Below are 23,634 nucleotides of genomic sequence, written 5' to 3' on the forward strand. Positions count from 1 at the left end.
CGTGACTTTGCTACAATCCAGACTTACTATAAATGAGATAAAATGGAACAGGGCTTCCTCTCCCTCCTTTTGTTGGCTGTACTCTTTCAGTTCTAACAAATAAGATCATTGCATAACGCCCAGCATGTGCTTCTGCCCCGAGATAAAGAGAGAGCCAGGGCAGCTGGAGTGAAGGCCAGGTCAGAGGGTTCCCTCCCATTGTCCCCTGTCTGGGCTGAACTGCCAACCAAGTTCAACATGAAGGCATTGAAGGCACTTCCACCTGGCACCTCTCTCATCAGACTGGAAGCAGTCCAGGCTTCCAGGGTGGACTGAGAGAGAAAAGAGCCTGTCAGAGACAGAACCCAAAATTGACTTCTGTCCCTCCACGCACCAGCCCCACATGTGCACATTTAAAGGTGGGCCCAGCAATTATATAAAGCAAACTAAATCAGATACAATATTACTACGATTACAAAAAAAAATTGCTTTCAGTTCAATTTAAAATTTAATTATTTTTGATAGAGTGCAACTACATATTAACTAGTGACAGAGCACTCTATATGAATAAAAAAATAATTAAATGTTCCATAAACACATTTATTACATTCTATAATGTTTTACAGAAGTTCATAGTCGTTTTTCTTTGTCACTTATCTCAAGCACTTGGGGGGGTCAGCATTTTAACTGCTTTTTATTGTTAATGTCTCTGAATCACAACCATAAAGTTGACAAAGCCAGGAGGAATGTTCTTTCCATGTCATCCTATGACCTCTCCTCAAATAAGCATCTGCAAAGATTATACACAACCTCATAGTCTCTAGAGTATGAAAGGTGTTTGGGGCAAGTAGTGTTAAAATTTAAAAAGGAAGGCTCAAATTCGATTTCCTGTGTTATAAAGTTTTCTGCCAGCCCCGATCTGAACACAAGCCGGCCCCATGGACAGCAATGGAGACCCACACTTCTTGATCTCAGGTCAAAGTCTTGGGCAGATGCAGATCAAATCAGAGAAAGACACCTTTAAACAGGCATTGAACAAGGCAGTGCCATCATTTCTTCAAGGGCCACAATCTTGTTTAGGGCTCAGGCAGCTTCAATTCCTCTGAGACCTCCTGGGCTGGGGCCCTTGTAGTGTTACCATGGAGACCACTAGCTTATTAGGGAAGAACTCTGCAGGCTCCATTATCTCCTAGTCTTGCCACTTGTTTCACAAGTAGTTGAAAATGGAAAAGACTATGGAAACAGACTATGTTCCTGTTGTTTTTCTGCCTATATCCTCTGGATTTCAAAGGTGTAATTAACTCTGATTCCTGTTGTACATCAGACTTGGTTTATGAACATCATTTGAAGTATTTTAATCAAAGAAAGTGTCCAACAAGTAGGGGGGAAACAGCTTACAGTTGCCTCGTGTGATAGCAATTCTGCTCTGCCAGATTCTCATTGACAAATAGCCTCTTGATTTCACTTGAAAACGTGTGCTCGTGGTTTATTAAATGCCAGGTGTGTTGTTATTAGCAAACAAAGGGATTTTTTTGTTCTTAGGGTAGATAATACTTGATAATTCAGACAAAAGGAGGAGTAAAGGTTCTGCCTTAAAATTTTTACATGTTTTGTTTCTTCCCAATTAAAATTCTAATAGGTTTGTTGCCACAAAGGAGGATGTTTACTCTTTCAACTTTAAAATGAAGATTATTCTTCAAACTCCCAAGTATAAAGAGTTTGAGACACTAGAACACGTTGTTGTTATGGAAATGTGAGATTGCTGAACCAATGCTTCTTAAATGCAGACAGATGTGGTACCTCATGTGGTATTCTACAACAGGCTGGGATTTTAAAGGATATCATATCATCGTATGTTCAGATCTCCGTGACCATTTCTGGTGGTTTTCTTCTTTTTCTCAATCTACCTTTGGTGGATTTATTTACTTATTTTATTTTATATCTTTATATTTTTTAATTTTATGTATTTTTTATTTTATTTTATTTTATATATATATATATATAATTTTTTTTTCTTTCTGACTTTTTAAATTTATTTTGCTGATCCTGGTCATTGAGCTGCTTCCCTGCTAGGAAGGACAGAGCATCCTCACCTCTGGCACTCCACTCAGAAAGACCAGTTCGTTCAAGCCTGCTCACCAGCCCTTGCCTCTCCCGTAGTTCAGGGCACCTGCATCGCAACCTTCTCATCTACATACACTCAGCCTTGCCTGGTTTCCACCTTTTCCCCACTGTGCAACCAGAAGGAGTTTCCTGAAACTCAAATCTGACCACATGAGTTTTTGCTCAAAACCCCACTGATCCTCAGGATTAACACCAAATGGCTTACAACAGGCTACAAGCCCTGTTCTGATCTCTCCCCATCTCTACCTTCCAACCTCCCTTCCCAGCATTACTCTCCCGGGCTTCTATGCTTCATAGGGTCTGAACGACTTTCTGTTTCCCAAAAATATCATTCATTCCTTTATTCATTCACCAAGTATTTATGGAGTACTTAATACATGCCACGTGCTGGGAATACAGAAGATGAGCAAAAGGAATAAAAATGCTGATTTCTCCTAGGAAAAATAGAAAATAACTAAGTAAAATATGCTGCCTATTAGAAAGTGACAATTTCTAAAGATAAAAAATAAAACACGGGAGGAAGATTTAAAGTGTTTATATTGCTTGCAGATCTTCACACACATGCTCTTCCTTCTGCTTATTTTAATCAAAGGTACTATTGTGTAGTATATTTTACTGAAATATTCCTTACAATATAGTATATTGTCTATACCCTGACTCCTCTCTAACTCGTTCATCCTTTCGATCTCAACTTCGACACAATCTTCCTCCTGAAAGCCTTCTTTTTCCCTAAAACTCCATCTTACGTGCCCTTTCTATATGATTTCACAGCCCTCTATCACTTCCCTTGTCACAGTATTTATCACTCTAAATTGCCATTGCCTGATTAAATGTCTCTATTCCCGACAGACAGTAAGTTTCTGGGCATCTAACTCATTCATCATTGTATCTTCAGTATCCAGTGCAGCTCTGGTGTTCAGTGAATATTTGATAGCTACTCCTGCTAATCGTTACTTTCTTGCTAAAGGTACATCATGCAGAATGAGTAGCAATGATTAAAAAATTCTTTATAAGGGTACTTCAAAAGGTTCGTGGAAATACAGAATTGAAAAATAACGTGAAGCCTTCCATGAACCTTTTAAAGTACCTTCATATAATGATCTTCTTATTTGCCTCTTGGAATTGACAACTGCTATCTGATATATGTTATTTCTGGAATCATTTAGCTGATTCTGGTTGTCCGTCAGTGAGTAGTGGGAGAAAGCCAATGGCTATAATAATTTTAAAATCTCATTGGCTTTTACCTAAGTCTAAGAATGCCACAACAGAAGATCCCAAGTCTGGCTTCTGTTAAATATTGACCAAAAATCCAAATAGGACTCTTTTTATTCTAACTTTTGCAGCTACTGAACTTTGGGGTTTTGGAAATTAATTACTCAGTATCCATTCAACAAATATTTAAGTGGCACTGTGCCACATACTGTGAGACAAAGATGAATAAGAAATGCTCCCTGCTCTCAATAGCAGTCATGGACGGCAGCAGTTTCAAATAGGGTATGTGTGCCCATGGGATACATGAAGACTTCCAAGGGATACACAGGCATGAATAATGTTAACAGAATTCATTTCCAGGTCCTTAAACTGACCTGCCTGGAATGCGCTTGCAGGGCAGCCAAGCCAGTTCCCCTTTTCCACTCACCTTTCACAGTCACCCTGTTTCCACTTTGCAGAAGAAAGGTGTAACTCTTACCCATTCAGAGTCATACTGCAGACTGCCCCGGTTATAAAAACACCCAAGGAACAATTAAAAATCTTAAAGGAAGTCTTCTATAATTAAGTTACCGTAACTTCCTCATCCATCTCATAAACAGACCCATTGCCAATAAATTTTTATCCTTAAGCATAATTTTTTTTCAAATTTGCAATATATGTGTGCTTTGATCAATTAGTTACTGATAACAATTTCACTGTAAACTCAAGATGGAAAAGTATTTAATACTTACAGCCTGATGTTAGGAAAATTATTTAAATTCAATTTTCAGTTTATATACTTATTTTTGTTGCAGAGAAATATGATAAGCTGACAATACCAGATTTTTACATATAAAAATATATTACATTAAAATAAAATTCTATGGGAAAATAGAACATAAATATAAGTTCTAGAGAAAAAAGAATTGATTTAAAATTTATGACTTGAATAAATTATCCATGTGTTTTTTTCAATGGATGATAAATGGACATTAAATGCCATTGGTATTTAGATTCCCTTAGATACATTTAAAAGAGTGATATAAGGATTTTATATTAAAATACCAATATTCATAAATATGCAGAACATTCCATCTTTTATAACCACTTACATTTATGATTTTTTTAATTTGAGATATCAATTCTGAAAAGTGTAGGGAGAGCATAGTTTTTCAAAATTTGTTCAAGAGTAAGTGAGCAGACTGCTGATACATGAGAGCAAGGCCAGTGAACAAAGTCATTACAAGGTGTCATAGACACTAGGATAGAAGTGTGGGGCTGGGGGGGACTGCTGGAAGAGGAGCTGTCAGTACTGCTGGAAGAAACAGAAAGGCTTTCCTAGCAGATGGCAATGGTTTGTCTTAGAAATAAGTAGATAGTTGTATGTGTGTGTGCGTGTGCATGTGTGCGTGTGTGTTTCTGACTTCATTAGGGAAATTTCTCCTCACTTTCTTTGGAGTTACATATTTTTTTATTATCATCTTATACAAAAACCAAGTATTATTATAAATCAAGACATTGAAAAGGCCTTTCCATTAGCTCTTTCAGGATGATATAGAAGACAATAAATTAACTTGATATATTTGCAACTTAAGACACAAGTTTATTTTTATTCTTCATAAAAGAAATTTGGCAGTTGGCAGTCCAGGGCAGGCATGGTAGCTTCACAGAATCATCAGGAACTCAGGATTCTTCCAGTTCTACAATCTACCATCACTAGGGTGTGGCACTTGTCCTCGCTGCCCAGGATAGCTGCTGGAGCGCAAGCCACTTCTGCTGCATTCCAGACAATGAGAAGGTAGAATGGGAAAAAGCAAAAAGACCTCTCTCAGATGAGTCAGTTGCCTTTCCACAACCTTCTGAGGGCTGTCCAGTTAGCTCAGTTGGTTAGAGCATGGTCTCGTGACACCAGGGTCAAGGGTTTGGTTCCCTGTACTGGTCAGCCACCAAAAAGAAAAAGAAAAGAAGCAGAAGGAGGAGGAGGAGCAGGACCTTCCTGGAAATCCCACACAACATTTCTGCTTACATTTAATGAGCCAGAACTTAGCCAAATGATCCTAGTCATAGAGAAGTCTGGGAATTGTTGTCTTTATTCTGGAAAGCCATGAGCCCATCTAAAAACTGAGGTTCTGTGAGTAAGGAGGAAAGGAAAATGGGTTTAGGGCATGAACAACAGGAGTCTCTGCCACATCCGGTGCTTAATCTTAAACCTAAGGTCATCAAGGTGACTTATCGGTGTGATCCTTCTCTTCACGTAACATCATCCCTCTAACCGATGAATTACTTCAGCGCTGTGTGACTGTTTTCCGTTTTCCTTTGACTGTTGTTATTATTACTCTGGTTACCTGATATCTCTACTACACTGTCCATGTGTCTAGTGGCATCTCAAACTCCGCGTGTCCAACACTGAATTCTACACCTGCTCTACCTGCAGCCTTCTCATCACAGTTAATGGGCCAGAAACACCGGAGTCATCCTTGCAGACCCAGAAACCAGCCACCTCTCTCCACCTCCACTGTTACCTCCCTCTCCAAGCCCCCTTCAGCTCTTGCCTGGATGACTGATATTGCTCCCAGACAGCCTTCTGCCTGCTTCTACCCTAAAACCCACCAAAGTCTATTTTCAACAAAGCAGCCAAAGTGACCTTACTTAAATATCAGTCATACCATCTTACTTCTTCCAAACCCCTGCAGTGGCTCCTTATTTCTCTAAATGAAAATCCTTATAGTAGCTGGGAGGCTATACATGATCTGGTCTCTCATTACCTCTCTCACTTCATGTCCTCATACCTGCCCCTCTTACTACACAGTGACCTCATGGCTGTTTGTTCCTTCCTTGAGGCTTCTGCTCCAGCTGTTCCCTCTGGAACACTCTTCCCCCAGATAGCTGCATGGCTAATTCCCTCCTACCTTCAAGTCTGTATTGAAATCTCACTTCACACCCTGACTACCTTACCAGCCCTTCCCCCAAAGACCCTTAAATTCCTACTATTCTGCTCTACTTTTCCTTTTTTTGATGCATTTACTATCTTCTAATATGCTACACAATGTTTTCCAGAATGAGAGTATTTATTGTGTTTATTGTTTGTTCTCTGTTTCTCTCTCCATTCCCACCACCACTAGTTTCTGGTCTATTTTGTTCACTAATGAAACCCAAGCATGTATTACTGTGCCCGGAACATAGTAAGTGCTCAATTATATTTGTTCAATAGAATCAAGTAATTTGTTTAGTTATTTAGCAAATTAATAGAAACTCTGGCAAAGCACACAGTTGACTGGATACAAAAGGAACAAGGTAAGCTTCCTGCTCAGATGCAGCTTAATCTAGTAACAAGAAAAGGAAGTGCATAAATATCTCTAACACACATCAGTGGGACTGAGCTCAACAGGACTCAGGACTTGAGGAATGCCAAAAGAAAAATTCAGAAGAAAGAGCTATAGGACTCAGAGGGACTCAAGTTCACCTCTGACTGGAATGATTCCAGGTGGCTTTGTGGATGGAGTATTTGAAGTGGACTTTAAAAGACAGGTGGTAGTTTGATAACTAAACATAGAGAAGGAAGAGTTTGAGGATAATGAACCACCTTGGAAAGCATGAAAGTGGCAAACAGAAAGGACATTGTCCTACATTAATAATTTAATACTTATGTCAATAATAAAGTCTTATTAATATGGCATGATTTATTTGGACTATTAGAGCTTTGTAAGAAAGGAGAGGTAAATGTGTTGCATTATCTCAAACATATAGGAACAGAATGATGGTTGGGACAATTTTCAGAGAGCTCTGAATGCTGAGCTAAGATATGAGGCTTAATTTATCTGATAGGGGTCCGTTGTGGGTTTGGAGCAGGGCATGGGGAAAGGCAGAGGGCATGATTATACCACAGTTAGGTGAGCTCCTTGAAGGCAGCAGTTCTGTCTTATTTATCCCTGGATCCCCGGCACTCACCATAGCACGTGGCATATTAGTAGAAGCTCAATAAATATTTGCTTATGTTTCAGCCAATAATTAGGGAAATGATAGGAAATTTTGTCAAATAAACAAGGCACATTCTGGCGGCTGTAAGGGGAATGGCTTGAAGGAAAGATAGTTAATAAGGATGATAAAGCACTGAAAGAGGATTGCTTCAGTGAAAGGAAGGGGTGTGTACAAGCGACACCATAGAGGAAACACCAGCAGGGTTCAGACTGATTGCACACGAGGGCTAGAGGGGAGCAAAAGATGAGTCCTCTCCCAAAGCAGTCTACAGCTACTCAACCCGTAACATATTCCAACTACATGATTTTGAGCAGTGAAATCAGATTTGCAGGTAAGTACAAAGATTCCAGTGTGGGTTTAGAAACTAACGACTAATTAAAACACTCAATTACAGAATTTTAAAGCAGCAACTATAGTTGGGTTTTGCAAAATTAGTTATAATTGCAGGCATTCATCAGCATCTGCATTTCTGGCTTCTGAATGCTGGGATGTGGCCACACAGAGGAAATGCCACGGGGGCAGCAGGGGTGGGTGCAGAGCTTAGGTCTTGAGTCTGACAAACCTGGGGTTAAGCCTTCCTCAGCCACTCACCAGCAGTATGGCCTCTCTCAGAAACCCTAGTTTTTATTATCTATGAGTTAGTGATAAAAACAGTAGAGGGGTTAGTGAGGTTTAAATGAGGTCATGTGAGGTACCTGGCTCAGAGTTGGTACTTAATAAATGTTAGCCCGCCTCCCTACGCTGCCCTTCTTTTCTTGCTCTCTGGAATCTACTGGAATGCCCCTACTTCCAACACAATTCTGGCCAAAACACTTTCATGCATCATGATTCTTCCACAGAAGGGTATTTGCAGTCGTGTACGCTACTGTCTTCTATTCTGTGCCAGTTTCCAAGCCCAATAAGTTTCCTTCCATGTTTCTGGGGCTCATCTCCAAATTCAGCTTTACCAGCAAAATTCCCAAGTATCCTCTTACTCTGTCTTCAGGAAGATTATTAATGAAGATGTTAAGTCAGACTGGCATAAACAACAATGCTTAAGGCCATCCTCCAGACACTTCTGTTCCACTCAACAGGGATATGGTTTCATTTATCATTAGGTCTTCTTGCAGTTTTCTGGCCCCTAGAAAAACTCATGTGAGGACAATATTTGAATTAGTCTTGCAAATGAACTCATGAGTGACCCAATTAAATGTCATCACAGGATTAAACATCTGTTACATCACACTAACCTGTCACTCTCTGCTCTCATAAATCTTGACAATCAAAACAAATTAGTCTGGCATGTTCTTTCTAATAAACATTCTCTTCTGTTGTGTGTGGCTCATGCCCAAAAGAAGATTAAAGGCCAGTTGATAAAAGTGACAGAATCTCATCACTGGTTCAAACATGGTCAAGTGGTAAGGAAAGAATAATGACTCCCTGGCAACGAGAGAAATGAATAGCTACACAACAGCCTGTACAGAGGACAGGCGTGACACTCAGTCTCATGAGACTCGTTGTAACAAAGAGCTGGAGAGAAATTGCTGTGTGGTTTTAGAACCAAGAATGGTTGAAGTTTTTTCTTGAACTTGCATTTTCCTAATGGACACTGGATTGTGTCACTCACAGGCGTTCTCTGTTTTCATTTGCTGAAAAGGTTGAGCATTACGTGAGTGGCTCAGATGTAGTAGGGACCATCATGACGGGATGGTTTTCAGCCTCACTCCTGGCTTCTTTCCTTGCTTCTTTCCTCTCACTTTTTTTTAATTGTGGTAAAATGTGCATAATATAAAACGGACCATCTTAATCATTTTGAAGTGTACAATTCAGTGGTATTAAGTCTATTCATAATATTGTGCAACCATCACCACTATCCATCTCTAGAACTTTTTCAACTTGCAAAACTGAAACTATGTACCAATTAATTAACTTCCCACCCCCCAGCCCCCAGCTCCCAGCAACCACCATTCTACTCTCTGTCTCTGTGATTATGACAACCCTAGGTACCTCACACAAGCAGAATCATACGGGTTCCCTCACTTTGAATGAATGCTATCTTCTGTGGTATCTGTGCTATCTTCTGTGGTATTTGTAAGCGTATAATCCCTCCTGAACCAAGATGGAGAATAAATAAATAAATAAGGAAATAAAGCAAAAAGATTGCCTGGGGTCTATATGCATAAAGTCATTGGAAAGACCATAATGTTTGCTAATTAGAACAGAACGAAAAATAGATTATAAGAAATAATCATTGTTTAAATGGCTAGTTAAATGTCCAGATAATAAGCACATTTAAAATAACAGTAAGGTCAAAGGAGAGGGTGAACAGAGTGAATATAGTAGAGGTTCCCACAAGGGAAGAAATATCAAGATAACTGAACAAGGAATTAATTGTAGATTCCAACTTATAAATGTATGGGCCAAATGCCAGTGTGAAGGTCACAAAGGTTATTGACAGAACTGCCTCCATGACAGCGGTTCTCAAACTTTAGAGTACATGATAACTAATCACCACAAACCTACTGAATCAAAACTGCATTGACTGGGACTCAGGAGTCTGAATTGGTCATCAGCCGCCCTGGTTCAGACATAGGAGGTTCTCATCAGTGTTAAGAAACAAGGGTCAGTGCAGAGATTAGACCAGAGGTGGTGAGGCCTGGCTCTGTTCAGTTTGGTAGTATAACTTTGGGTTATGTTATAACTATAACGCCATGGTAACCATTACTACCTATTTTTAATTGTTTCACTTTCTTTATTCTGCATTTAGTGTTGCCTGGCCAAGCCATTAAAAGCAGGGGCAGAGACAGAAATAAACGATGCTGGAAACAGATCCTCATTCAACTGAGCAGTGGAGGGTCAGCAAGGGCCCTGCCACTCCCCACCATCATGCTCCCCACTATCATGATAGCCTTGAGCATAGGCCTCGTGGTGATTTTATTTTGTGTTTCTTTCCTGGTCTGCCTCTGTCTCATCAGGTACAAACTGGCTGGAGGGAAAATGCTGACCTCCGTGGCACTGTGTTCAGTGTGAAAGATCAGTATCTGACTTCCCCCTCGCTTACAGCTTTTATTTTTCTTTCTTTGTAGAATATGTCTGTGCTGGAGAATCATCACTGGCGATCTACAATTGGCATGCTTCGAGAATCAAGGCTTCTTGCTCACTTGCCAAAGGAAATGACGTAAGCGCTGCTGAGATGAAACACTGAAGTGCACACAGTAAAGATCGGGGGTGAGGGGGACGCATGCTTGGAACCCCCTCAGTGAGGATGGGAGGCCAGCCAGCTGTGCTTCCTGCCTGCACTTGGGTGTCTGTCAGAAGAGACTGGTGTCAGTTACAACAACCCAGAAACCAGCATCTCTCTGTGTGCTTTGAAAGGGCCTTGGACAGTCTATGACCTAAAGTCAGGAAAAGAGATCATAAACAGCTCTCAGCTTTCACACTCCTCAGCATCAACTCTCTGCTTTGCCAAATTCCTGTCTTTTCTGTTAGCAAAACTGTCCTCCCACGTAGACCCAAATAATAAATATTTGTCAAGAAGGAACACAGGAGTTCTCAAGTTAGATTTAAAACTAGTTCAACGAAGTGTGTTGTGTAATTGCCAGTCTTTGCAAATTAGAAGTCAGAAATTCTTTTCTAAAATGGCTTTTGTTAAGTAATTAAATTAGCCCCAGCGGTTTTTTCACCATTGGCTTACCTATGTCTCTTGCACTTCAAACAGAAGGGTAAATACGTGTTTACTGGTACACTGTTTGTTAGCCCTGGTATGTAGGCCAAGTCCTACTAAATCCAAAGCCATTGCCTTTTTTTTTTTTTTTGTCATGGCCCCAAGTTAGCCGCTGAGCTGTCTTCCAAGGCCACCACAAATTCCCATCTGTTTAATGCAAATGTGCAGAACCCAAGGGAACTAGGTGAGAAGAGTAAATAGACAGTATACCCTTCTTAATGACAGGCATATAACCTGAACCCAAGGACCAAGTGGTGTCTCTCCATGAATAAGCAGTGTGCTCTGGGGTCATGGGTTTATTCCTGGCCCTTTCATTCTATCTCATGTTTTTTCCTAGCACCCAAAGGAGTAGTGTGGAATTTGCAGGAGAAACTTCAGTTCTGATAACTTTTTATCCCATGGAACTAAATAAAACCAGTCCTTGTGCAGGGAATGAAAATTTGTGCCTTTTACTAGAATAATAAATTGCAAAGATTACAAGAATTAAATGCAAAAAGAAGTAAACACTAGAGCAAGAAATCAAGCAAGAAGGGGAGAAAAAAGGAGGTAAGTGAAAGGGACAGATAAAGAAAGAAAAAAGGAGACAACAAGGAAAGAGTGAGGCCAGAAAAGAACAGAATGAAAGGGAAAAGGGAGTGAGAGACCCTTAGGGTGACCAGCCTTGTGCCTGTGAAAACCCGCATTAATCCCCCTTGTTGCTCAATTAATATTCATGTCCCAAAATACTCCTACTCATCTCTAGGGATTCCAAATAAAAATACCATATTTTTTATGTGTCTTTGTGAGACACAGTGTTATAAATTGCTTTTGCTAGAAGAATAATTGTTATGCAATGATACGCGTCTACGTGAAAGGATTTATAACAAAAGTGATTGTCATAACCATCATTATTATTCCTTCTATTCTCATGTAAATGCTTTAAAGTCATTTTCTAATTTTAAAAGTAAGACAGTTTAACTGTAGAAACTAAGGAATAGTATTAGTTTGAACCATATAAAGTTGCTACGTTTGAGGCTCTAAAACAGTAGAATATCGTTCATTTCACATGGTTCAACCTGATAAGAAGAACACTGAAATTACCGGGACTCCTGCTATCCAGGAACAGTTCATGTCAACCCCGCTGGTATAGCTCTTTTTAGCCTTTTTTTCAATACAACCATATTTTAACAAAATGGAGAACTTATTTTACCATTTATAACCTATATTTTTCACTTTCTCTAAAGGCTTTTTTTTTCCATATTATTAAACTTGTTATTTGAGTTGAAATTATTTTATTGACTACATGACATTAAAGTGCCAAAATGTACAAGGGTACTTCAAAAAGTTCATGGAAAGATTTGTATTATCTTTTAATTCTATTTTTCCACGAATTTTCTGAAGTACCCTCATATTAATTTACACTCCCACTAACAGAGAATGAGGGAGAGACTATCTTCCCCAAACCATCAACAGCATTAACTATTACAATCATACATTCATTCAGCAAATTATTTAGCAGTTAATTTTAATCCTCACCAACAAAAATGGGAAAATAGTATCGCATAGCTCTTTTAATTTGCTTTTTGTTATACTAAAAATATTTAATATCACTTCATGTTTTAGGGGTATTTAGTATTTTCTTTTGTGAATTTCCTGTTTCAATGTTCAGAGTGCATTAAAGATGTATGTATGGCTTAAAAACAAAAACATGTAAGTGGTGAAACTATAAAGTTTTTTTAGAATATAATGTAGAGAATTTTTTTTTTCATCAGAATTAGGAAGTTTCTTAAATAGGAGGGAAAAAAACTAACGATAAATAAAAAATTTATATATTAAGCTACATCAAAAATTAAGACCCACTTTCATCAAAAGACATCATAAGGAAAATGGAAAGAAAAGCCACAGAGTGAGAGGAGATATTTACAACAAGTAACTGATAACGGAACAGCATTTAAAATATGCCATTTTCTCTTCCATGCAATCTTGATCTTTGAACTGGTTTGAACTCTGTAAAAGCACAACCCAAACTCCCGTGATTCTGCAAGTCTTCTTGTGTCCTCCTTAAAGCATGCACTTCTATTTGGCTTTTAGTTTCTCCCCCCATAGGAGCCATGGGAATGTATAAACTACCACAACCTCGCTCACCGGAGGTTTCAGTCACTCTCTACAGCTCTTGGCATGCTTACTGTCCTAGGGCAGAACCGATGGTGGGCGAGAGACCTGCTCTCGGGCTGTGAGGGACTGAGACCCAGCACAATAAACACAATCAAAGACAGAAATGAGATTACAAACCACCCGATGATGAGAGCATCGATCATCCTCCTCAAAGGGATTTGCTTTGTGTGTTTTTTCTCTTTCATTCTCGTGCATGCAGACAGGATATCGAACAGCAGCTGGGCTCCTTGATCTTGGCCACAGACATCAACAGGCAGAATGAATTTTTGACCAGATTGAAAGCTCACCTCCACAATAAAGATTTACGACTGGAGGATGCACATGACAGGCACTTTATGCTTCAGGTAAACAAAGACAACAACAAAAGCCATTATCCTTGATTAGTAAAAACACTGAGAGATGTGATCAATAATTTTAGCACATTTGAGAGAAGTTATCTTCCATGGTATAAGTTAGAACAGTGACCTACTTTATTAAGAGCTTTGAGACACATGAAATTTTTAAGTGGTTTCCAAGCAAGCAATATCCGGGTTCCGTGTCAATAGGTTGATAATATCTCATTTTTCCTTGTTTGGTAACTGCTTTACCACAGAGTAGCCCCACTGGGCAGTTGCACGCAGCATGTGTCTACCACATTTTGTGGCTCGGTATAAAATTGACCACTGTGACACCTGTGCGATCTCACAAAACTGTTTCTGCAACAGAAAAGTATATTAAGTTAACTACTGTAAAAACAAAAATTGGAAAACCAGTAGACTTCATTTACCTACCACCTATTTAATCTGATAGGTTTTGTTTTATTCCTTTTACTACCTAAACTCCTATTTTTATCTGAGGCGCAATCATGTTCACATTGTCTTGCCATTTTTAGGTAACAATACATAAATTATTTAAAGTTGAATTGAGTTGAAATGAATCAGATCAAGCCCTGCCCTTTCTGCTTTACTCCATGTCAAGAAGCCATTTGTGGCGTGAGAGTGAGGGGCAGAGTGGATCTCATAAGTAGGAGTCTAACCTGGCATCGAAACCAGGGCCTTCCTGTTCTTCCACTTTTTCTTGTCTCCCTTCTTTCCTTTGGCACAAAAGACTGAATGGATGGACTCTGGACTCATCTAGATAGACCAAGTTCAACCAGGGACATGGAGCTACATATGGGAGACTGCACTGTACATTCTGTTTCTTCTTCCTTGTGCTTCTTCCTTGACAGGAATTACTCTACCCCCAGCTGTACAACTGTGCCTCCCATCTTCTTTCTTCCCAAACTAATCTTCTAGTCCCTGAGTGCCGCAAAGATCAACCCAGTGTCTGATTTAAGTGACTCAAGACAAGTTGCGAGTAGCTGCAAGATTTGGCCCCAGGCATTGTAAAAGGAAGGCTTGCTAACTCAAATGAATCTAAAGGGAAGAACCTAGAGGAGACCGCTGCCCCTTGTCTACTCTAACTTGTACTGGTGCCCACGTCCCATTAACCAGGAAATAGATATAAACAGTCAAATTTGTATCTTAATAAGATCCAAAGCTCTGCCAGACTCCAACACTGCAGCTGTTCTGTGATCCCAAAGAACGGGGTCAAAATAATCAACATTGCTGGTGCACAGGTCTCTTGATAGCAGTCTCCTGGCAGCTGATGGTTAAAAGGGAGAATCTACTTCTCTGGCAATTCAAGATATCCCTCCTAGGGCCGTCATCACTGGCAAAAGCTGGCGTCCAACATCTAGACCAGTGTAAGGCAAGCCAAGAAGGCCCTGATTTTACTGTGCAAACAAAACATTCCAAGGCTCAATATGACTTAGCTCCCTGGTTGGCAGTCTGAGCTTCCTAACTCACACACACGCAGGCACATAAATGCAAACACATCTAATTTAAGTGATGTATGGTGTTGGTCAATGTGGCTGCCATGTGAGTGAGGTCCAGATGATCTCACTGAGCCTGGCTGGGGTCGCAGCAACCTCCCTGCCTGCGAGGGGTGGGGCAACAGAAGGAGCCAGGTTGTGGCTTTCCCTGGCTTGTCCATCCCGAGTCTCATCCAGAAAGCTCCGTGTCCTTGCACTGGGGCTCTTCCCTACTTCTCACTGCTATAATGTGGGAGTTCTGAATGAAGGTTGTGTGCAGTGGTGAATAAGTGTTGTTCCCTGAAGAGGCATGCCAGGGAGGCCTCTGCCCTCATGGGTCTGGTACGATGAAGCAGACTGGAGGGTTGACAACCCCTCTGGCCTGGGGTGCATTTGCAACTGAAGGATCCTGCTCTGACAGTCTCTCCCTGCCCTGTCATTTCTCAGATCGCCTTGAAGTGTGCTGACATTTGCAATCCTTGTAGAATCTGGGAGATGAGCAAGCAGTGGAGTGAGAGGGTCTGTGAAGAATTCTACAGGCAAGGTTAGTAGTGAAGCCACAGCTGGGATTCCGTTGCCCCTTCTTTCGGGCATTTCCCCTAATCAAACAGGCAGTGGCAAATCTATCGTGACATTTGTTCTTTCATCAACTCTTACTAACCTTTCTCTTCTTTTTAACTCTATTGCAAACCATCCAATCCTTTTTTGGAAAAACTTAAAAATAAATAACGTTGAATTACTATGGAGGCAGGTAGTAATGGGCACAATGAAAATGAGGGAAAGCAAGATACACACACACACACACACACACACACACACACACACACACACACAGGGCTTTCTTCTATGGATACAAGAACATGAAGGACAATTTAATTTTTACTCTGACCTTCATTTTAATGAGCTGAGCACAGCCTAAAGGCTCAGTGCCGTTTGGGGCCAATGTTTTCCTCTCTGACAGAGGACTTAGACTCCTTCTGTAGTCTTTTCTTCACTTTCCTAAAGAAACTTAATAATGAAATACAGCACAGCTGACCAAAAATTGAGTTCATCCTTTCAAACATAGTTTCAACAGCGAGGCAGAAGGATTTCGCTGTGACAAAGCAAATGGGCTGAGTTAGGGTACGATTTTTAAAAGATTAACCTCATTGAGAAATAAGGCAACGAATGAGCAGGCAGGATCTGGACACTGGGTGGGACATGGGCCTTTAAACACAGGCTTGTTTCTTCAGGCTTGGTTTCAGTGTTCAGGATGTTTGTTCAGGCATCAGCAGTGCCCTCATGGTGGTGGCAGGATCAAGTTTGAGAGGCTGAGAACAAATAAAGCTTGAAGTGTCCCACATACCAGCTCTGTGGGGAGCTCAAGTAGCCACAGTGCGCCTTTTGGAGACGACTTCATTGAAAGACGTGTCAGTGACATCATCAGGGCCCCAAAGACAGAGACAAAGAGGAATCAGTTCAGTTCATGTGGGGCCAGAAGGCCCTGCTGACCACCTCTTCCTCTCGGGATGAAAGGCCTCCCATAGCTCCTACACCTCTGCGATTTTCATTTGAACTGAGTTTGAGTGGCTAGAAATCAAAAGATCAGTTCTAGTTGTCCATAATATAAAATCTCCACTGAGGGCGAAAGAAAAGGAAATACGATAAAATTGGAGCAAGGAGGTTTTAGATTAGATATGATAAATACTTTCATTACTGTGGGATTTATAAAATATTGAAATAACACAGCGAGAGGGGGTGAGGATCTCCACCCTTGGAAATCAGACAATGGGATAAAGAAAAGATTCTGCTCCATCCTGCTTGGTTTTGACTCACTCATGTGCTACTGTCGGCATTGATTGCAGTTTAGCCCTTTCATTTGCTCATCTTGCACCTTATTTGGAGTCTGAGCAACTTGGGGGAGGGACCATATCACTTGGGCAGATAGTAAGGCCGATAGAGTTGGTAAGTCGAAGTAGTTAACTAAGTGGAGTAAATAGCATCAACCAAGAAAGGTGACCTACAAGAGCTCTTTGTAAAAGCAGGTGTTGTCCTAATAATCTATGTACATGCAGCATTATAAGATGGAAGGAACATTTGAAACTCGGATCACTAAAAGTGGGCGTTCACGCTTTGCTCTGCATGTCTCCTGGCAGAGGAGGGGGAGCAGAGAAAGCAGATCGGGTCCTTTTTACTTAGTAGCTTTGTGGTCTAGCAGTTCTGCCTGTTTTGAGAGGAAAAGACCCAAATCTCAGGTCATCCAAAATGCCGGTCCTCCATACGGAATTTCTTTTTAATTCTATAAGAATGACTTGTATCATTTTGATTGATCTTATTCTGGTGTTCAGTTTAGGATTTGGACTCAAATCCTGGCTCGTTCCAGCCTGCTCCTGGCAGGCAGGCCTCCACAGACTGCTGACAGTCCTGGACAAAGTATCTCTCATATGATTCATGATGCTGAGCAAAGGAAAACCCTTAAAATCAAGGTTGAGGACACGGGGGGGGGGGGATACATGAAACCCCATGAATTAGAAAAACCATTACATTCTCAGAGCAGAGATTAAAATTCCAAACATCATGCACCTCCCTTCTCCCCTCCTTGAAACCTTAAGAAAGTAGAATCTGTGTCCTGTTGTGACTAGAGATTGATATCTTCCCCTTCAACCTAGTTTCCCAGAAGCTTTTATTGAACCTCTGCTTTCAGCCCTGTCTAATGCTCAGCAAAACTGTGATTTTCCTATGTACAGAGCCCCACTGGGGATGTTACGAAGGATACTTAGTTTATGTTTTGTACCCTCAAAATACTAATAAGTTCCTGGAGGGGAGAAACTGTGATTTCCCTCTTTGTGTTCTCTACACTGGTTAGCAAAGTGTCTGAAACATGCAAGTGCTTTATAAATGCCTGTTGAGTAAATGAATAAATAAGAGATCTAGTTGGAAGAACTCTAATGATAGAGGTTATAGGAAAAGATCTAGTGCTGAGGAAGGTAGAATCTGAGCTGGGTATTGAAGGATGTGTACTGATCTACACTTTCAATACACAAGGCACATGTAGCTAGTTAAATTTAAATTGAACAAAATTAAAATTTTAGTTCCTCAGTTTTATAGGTCATATTCCCTGGGCCTACCATAGTGTGCAGTGCAGAGTTTCCATCGTTGCAGAAAGTCCTATTGGACAATACTGGTCTAGATAAAGGGGAATGGAAAAGCACTGAGGTGGGGACGTCCTCCTGCCTCGGTGACCAGCTTGGCCTCATAGAAGGTAAGAATGAGAGGACTGTGGAGGCCCCTGCACACCAGGCTAATGTAGAGAACACGACAACAGGAATCATCTTAGAAAGTGCATTTAGGGCAACACATAGCGTTGAAGTGGAAGAAAGACTGGAGGAAGAAAACTAGCTAAGAAGCAAAAACTAAGAATGAGTCATTAAGAAACCACAGTAGGGTCAGGCAGAGTGAAAGAGGGGAAATAAGGAATTCTAAGAGAGGAATAAACAGGATTTGATGCCTGGCCATAGAGGGTGAAGGGAAGGGAGGAATCAAAGATGACTCCCCTGAAGTGTCAAGCTGGACTGAAAAATCACCATTAACAGAAATGTGGAGGTGAGGAATGGGACTGGCTTCAGGAGAATTTATTTTACTATTAAGTGGTGCCCTCAGAAGGACATGCTCACCTGGAGGTGAAGAGCCGGTGTGGGGAAGCTTCCCTGAACTCCTCAGGGTAAGCCAGAGTGATTTCCGTGTGTCAGTCTTGAGAATCCCCAGGGCACAGAGGTCACAGAACACCTGGCTACCATCTTAGAAAAAATGATAGAAAAGGGGCCTCTCCAGGGTTCTAGCTCAGTGGTTGAGTGCAGACACTCTGAAGCCACACTTTCAAGGTTGGAATCCAGGCCCTTCCTTACTAGCAGTGTGACCTTGGGTCAACGTACTTACCTTCCCTGTAAAATGGGGAATCTGTAAAATGGGTATTATATGGAGGTTGTTATGAGGATTAAATTAACATGTAAGATACTTAAACCAGTGCCTGGCCCACAGTAAGCACTATATCAATGTTACATTTTTATCTCCTCTTGCTTAGGGCAGTAGATGCACAACTGTGAACCCCGCTAATGTGTCTGAGGACCAGCTTTCCACACATTAGTCAGATTGTTTTTTCCAACACAAAAATGACCCACAATTTTTCACCCTCAAGAAGGACTGATAAAGTATTTTGATAGAGCTTTGCATGGTGCATTTCTCCTTTGGCCTGCTAGCTGACAAAGGCGTAAAAAGAAATATCTTTCTGACCTTTACTTTTTTTTAATCTTCGGTTACATTAGGTAAAATTCTAAGGAGTTAGAATGAAAGATAACAGATGCTTATTTGTGATTAATTTTCAGGTGAAACCAGACTAGGGTCAGGCAGCGTGAAAACAGGGAGGGGGGTGGATAAAACCTATTTTCTTAACTTGTAACTTGAAACCAGGACTTCCATCTCATGTTAGGAAATTGCTCAGTAGTTGTTTTCCTTTTTTTTTTTTTTGTGGATCTTGTCCAAAAGTTTAGTGCCAGAGCACAACTGTTTACAATGAGTTTATTATAAATGGTCATTGACACTCTGATATTTTTAATTTTCATGGGAGCTACCAGAGCAAAGCAGAGCAAGCCAGTGCCTAAAGGATTCCTAACCATAACAAGGCAGGGAATAGTAATTCCTAGACTATTTTCTTCCAATTAGGTCATTAAAACTATTGACACATTTTATAAATTCTAAATTACCAGTGTGTTTCTTCTTTCTTCTTAGGTGACCTTGAACAGAAATTTGAACTGGAAATCAGTCCTCTTTGTAATCAACAGAAAGATTCAATCCCTAGTATACAAATTGGTGAGTTGCATTCAACATCAATTTTAAATGAGTAGTTTGGGCACCTCTGACAGCAATCATAAGGAAAAGAATATCTACAGCTTTCAAATGATCGGCTCTGGAGGTTTAATCAATGTCCCTTTGAATGGCTGAGTCCAATCAAATACTTTAATCATGACTAATCTATAGGTAATTATCAATGGGGAAATTATGAATAATAGGATAAAACTTTATTATAGGCCTTTAACTAACCTGTGTTAACTTTGTAGCTTAGAATAGAGTGAAAACCAAATAAAATAGAAGAAAAGTAACAAGAATTAACTATTCACACTCTCTTTAGGGCTTGAAGGGTAGGAAGTTAGCAGAATCAGTCTTTAAGGCCCTTTCAATTTGGGTCACCCCTACCTGTTATTCCTAACACTCACTCTCAAGGGCCCAGTCCCCAGGCTTAAGTCCTGCGAGCTAAGGTGTTTCATTGTGGCCTGGGGTCTCTCTCTATTCCCAACTTCAAAACTTATTTTCAGTCTTACTCTCTTAAAACCACACCCTCTTTCAAGTGTCACTTGTGGTAAACTACTAAAGTGTGATGTCAGTGTATCCAAAATAATTATCACTTTCTAATCGAGTTATGCATAAGATCATTAAGCAAATCAAACTGGTCATTTTAGGCAGTTTAGTAGAGGAAATATTTTTTGCTCCATAAGAATTTCTATCAAACCTTAAAACACTTCACCAGTTCCATCTACATTTAAAGCAAGCCTTTCTTTTCCTTGCAGTGCCCTACTATTGAGACCAAACTCAGAACTTTAACTCTTTTCCTTATAAGCTCTGGCCCTGACATGTACCAGTTCATATTTTTTACCTGTTCCCACAGACCTCAAACAGCTGAATGCACTCACAGTGCTATAAACCTCTGCAAGGTTCAAAGTTTAATGCCTGGACATTGGGGGACAAGGGGACATCTGAAAATATAAGCTGAACATTAAGAAAACCAGAGCAAGTTAGAATGGTATGCTCACAATCACTGAGGGTCAAATGTAATCCACAGCCCCACAAAAGAATCATAGAGTCGTCTTCAGGAAGTAAGAACAAGATAAATCTAGCTGCAAAGATTTGAATGGAATATACAAATATTAAAATAGGTGTGTTGGAATTATGAGATCGTTGGGCATTCATTTTTTCCAAATTGTTAATATTGTTATATTGTTTTCACAATTAAACTGATTCCTCCACCCAGAAGTGGAGGAGTGGGTATAAAACATAAAACCCAGGGCAGCTGACAATTTAGAATTGCTGGAGCGGGGAGCAGGGAGTATCAGCAACAGAAATGCAGTTCAGCCTCCTCGGATCCAGTTCTCTCCTATCAGTTGCTTTAGCTGTGGAGGTTCTGCAGATGTGATTCCAAATTAGACACTGACCAAAGTCCTAATCCTGTGACTGTGTTACGTTCTGGCTAGAAAGAAATTTGCCGGGCAACTGATAATGACATCTTAAACCCCAAAACAAAAGCATTCATGTTGTTCAGCACACAACCTGGATTTGCAGGACAGACCTGATTTCAGAGACTTTGTCCTGTTGTTGTCATGAGAACACTCTTATTTTGTCAGATCATGTGTCCTGATTTTCAGCTCAGGAAAATGTGGTTACCATAGATACCTCTTTTAAAAATGAGATGGAGGTTAAGGGAATAGGGAAATCCCATGGATGCCACACCAGCACGCCAATAATAAAGAGAAAGAGAAGGTGATTATGAAACAGCTGTTAGTACATAAATCTTTCTCTGTCTCTATTCCACCTCTGCCAGCTCTTAACAGGTTCAGGGTTGGGAGGTGTGGTGGCAGGGGTGGATCAGGCGAAACTGGAAAAACCCAAATAGATAAACAGGTTCTAATGGATGCTGCAGGCTCTAGCCCCCCAAACAATGATTTTTCCAGTGAGTCCTGAGTAATGCAGAGATTTCCTCTGTCCTGATTGCCCTCGAGCTGAAAATGTCCCCTCTCGTTTTCCCATCCCAATCCAAAATGAGAATTTTCTGAGTGCCTGTCTCAGTTAGGCTTGGATCTGATTTTCTGTTTAAGTAAAAGAAAATCACTAAGAGGTGATTAGATTGTGAGGACAATGCCCTGGTGGATGGATTGATCCATTCATGGAGTAACAGGCATGGTTCTGAGGGTATTTCCCCAAGTAGAACTGGGGCTTAATATCCCTTCCCTCTCCCACCACCAAATTCTGCATTTTAAAAAGGCAGGAAATTGAATAAATCTCGAATTGGTGAAATCTATGGAAAGATGAAGAGAAAGAGGTTTTCCTTCAATCCTTGTCTACTCTGAGGCCACCATTCCTCCCTTCCCCAGCTCCCACCCCTCCAGGAGGACAATACCCCACAGTCACCTCGTCTCTGGAGAAGAGAGAGGTTGACACACACACTGATGGAGAAGGTTCCTAAATCCGATCATGCAGAAGGTTCCTAAATCCTTCCTTTATTTGGAAAACTGCCTCATGGTGTCTATTCAGCCTTTAAAATCGCTTTCCTACCTAGCACAGGAAGTCTTTATATCTCACAGGTATTAAGTACAGATGTATAATTTTGCAAACTATCTTTTTAGGTATCTAATCTCCTTTAAGATGAAAGATATTAGAAATTAGATATGGAGATTGTGAAGGAGATGACGAAAATCCAAGAAGAGCAAACAAAATGTGGAATCCTTATTTGCAGGTTCCCTATATAACCTTATCAAAATGCCAAATACAGACACAAAGTCACTGGCTTAACTGGCCTCCTCAAGTTCAATCTATCTAAAATGATCTCACAATATGTAAGTCATACTTCACATAAGATGAGATCAGGCAGAAATCCACAATAACATTTTGCATTGTTGCTTCCTTTTCCCATCTCTACAGCGGCCTCAAAGGCCAGGTGTCTGCTGTTTGTCCAAGGAAAAGATGATCAAATCAAGCCTTATAATTCACATGACTGTAAATATACAGTTGTTGGAAAAATTTGTTATGCCGAAAAACATTTGCATTCTCCCCCCACACTTACATTTCAAGGAAATGCAATAAAATCTAAATAATTCCAAGTTGGTAATGATTCCAGTCATTTCAGCCTAGAATGAAAGTTTTCTTTGCTTTACAAATCATGTTTAATATGGAAAGCACGTCAATGGGGGGACATAATTAGAAAGCAATAAGTCTTAAATATTAAGAGAACAGACATGCAAACAAAGGAGTCTAATATCAAACCATCTTATCTATCATTGAAGTAAGAGTTTTACGCAGGCCAAAATCTGTCTTGAAAACAAATGAACTTGATTTACCTAAACTTAAGCTGTTTAACGTGACTGAAAGCAAGACAAGACTATAAAATGAATTATCTTGAAAAAATTACCTTGCAGGGTAAATGTATAAATTCTTCAGATGATCTGCCTTGGCCTCCACCCTTTTCTCCCCTCCCCCTCCTGCCCTCTTTAGTTCCAGCACAGACTTTTTAAACTGTTTTACGTATATGTCTTTCTCCCTCTGCAAATCATAAGAGCCAATATTTACTGAGTGTTCACTATGGTACCCTCTTTCTCCTTACCTGCCTCCCCTCCTTTCTCCAAGTGCCAGGAGCTTTCTAAGCATTCTACCTGTGTGAAGTCATAACAGCCCTATGGGTTTGGTCCTCTTCTTAGGTCCTCTTTACAAATGAGGAAACTGAGGCACGGGGAGTGAAGTGGTAAGCCCAAGGTGTCACATCTTAGGCTCCTAGACTGAGGGTGGTGACCCTGTCCTGCTGTGTACACAGTGGGTCCCCAGTGGCGTGTGGGAGGGGACGGCTGCGGGTGTCGCTGCCCTTGGGTGACCAGTT

General features: G+C 40.5%; 1 protein-coding gene across 1 annotated transcript in view; it reads left to right on the top strand.

Moving 5' to 3' along the window:
* The window catches only part of PDE7B (phosphodiesterase 7B), a 303,303-nt gene that overhangs the window by 276,106 nt on the left and 3,563 nt on the right, over positions 1-23,634 (top strand). Inside the window, exons 9-12 of the mRNA XM_063096619.1 lie at positions 10,338-10,429; positions 13,329-13,473; positions 15,408-15,504; positions 19,725-19,805. Of these exons, the coding sequence (XP_062952689.1) occupies positions 10,338-10,429; positions 13,329-13,473; positions 15,408-15,504; positions 19,725-19,805 (415 nt within the window). The remainder of the gene's footprint in view (positions 1-10,337; positions 10,430-13,328; positions 13,474-15,407; positions 15,505-19,724; positions 19,806-23,634) is intronic.

Source organism: Cynocephalus volans, chromosome 5 (assembly GCF_027409185.1).
Source record: "Cynocephalus volans isolate mCynVol1 chromosome 5, mCynVol1.pri, whole genome shotgun sequence".
NCBI classification, from domain to species: Eukaryota; Metazoa; Chordata; class Mammalia; order Dermoptera; family Cynocephalidae; genus Cynocephalus; species Cynocephalus volans.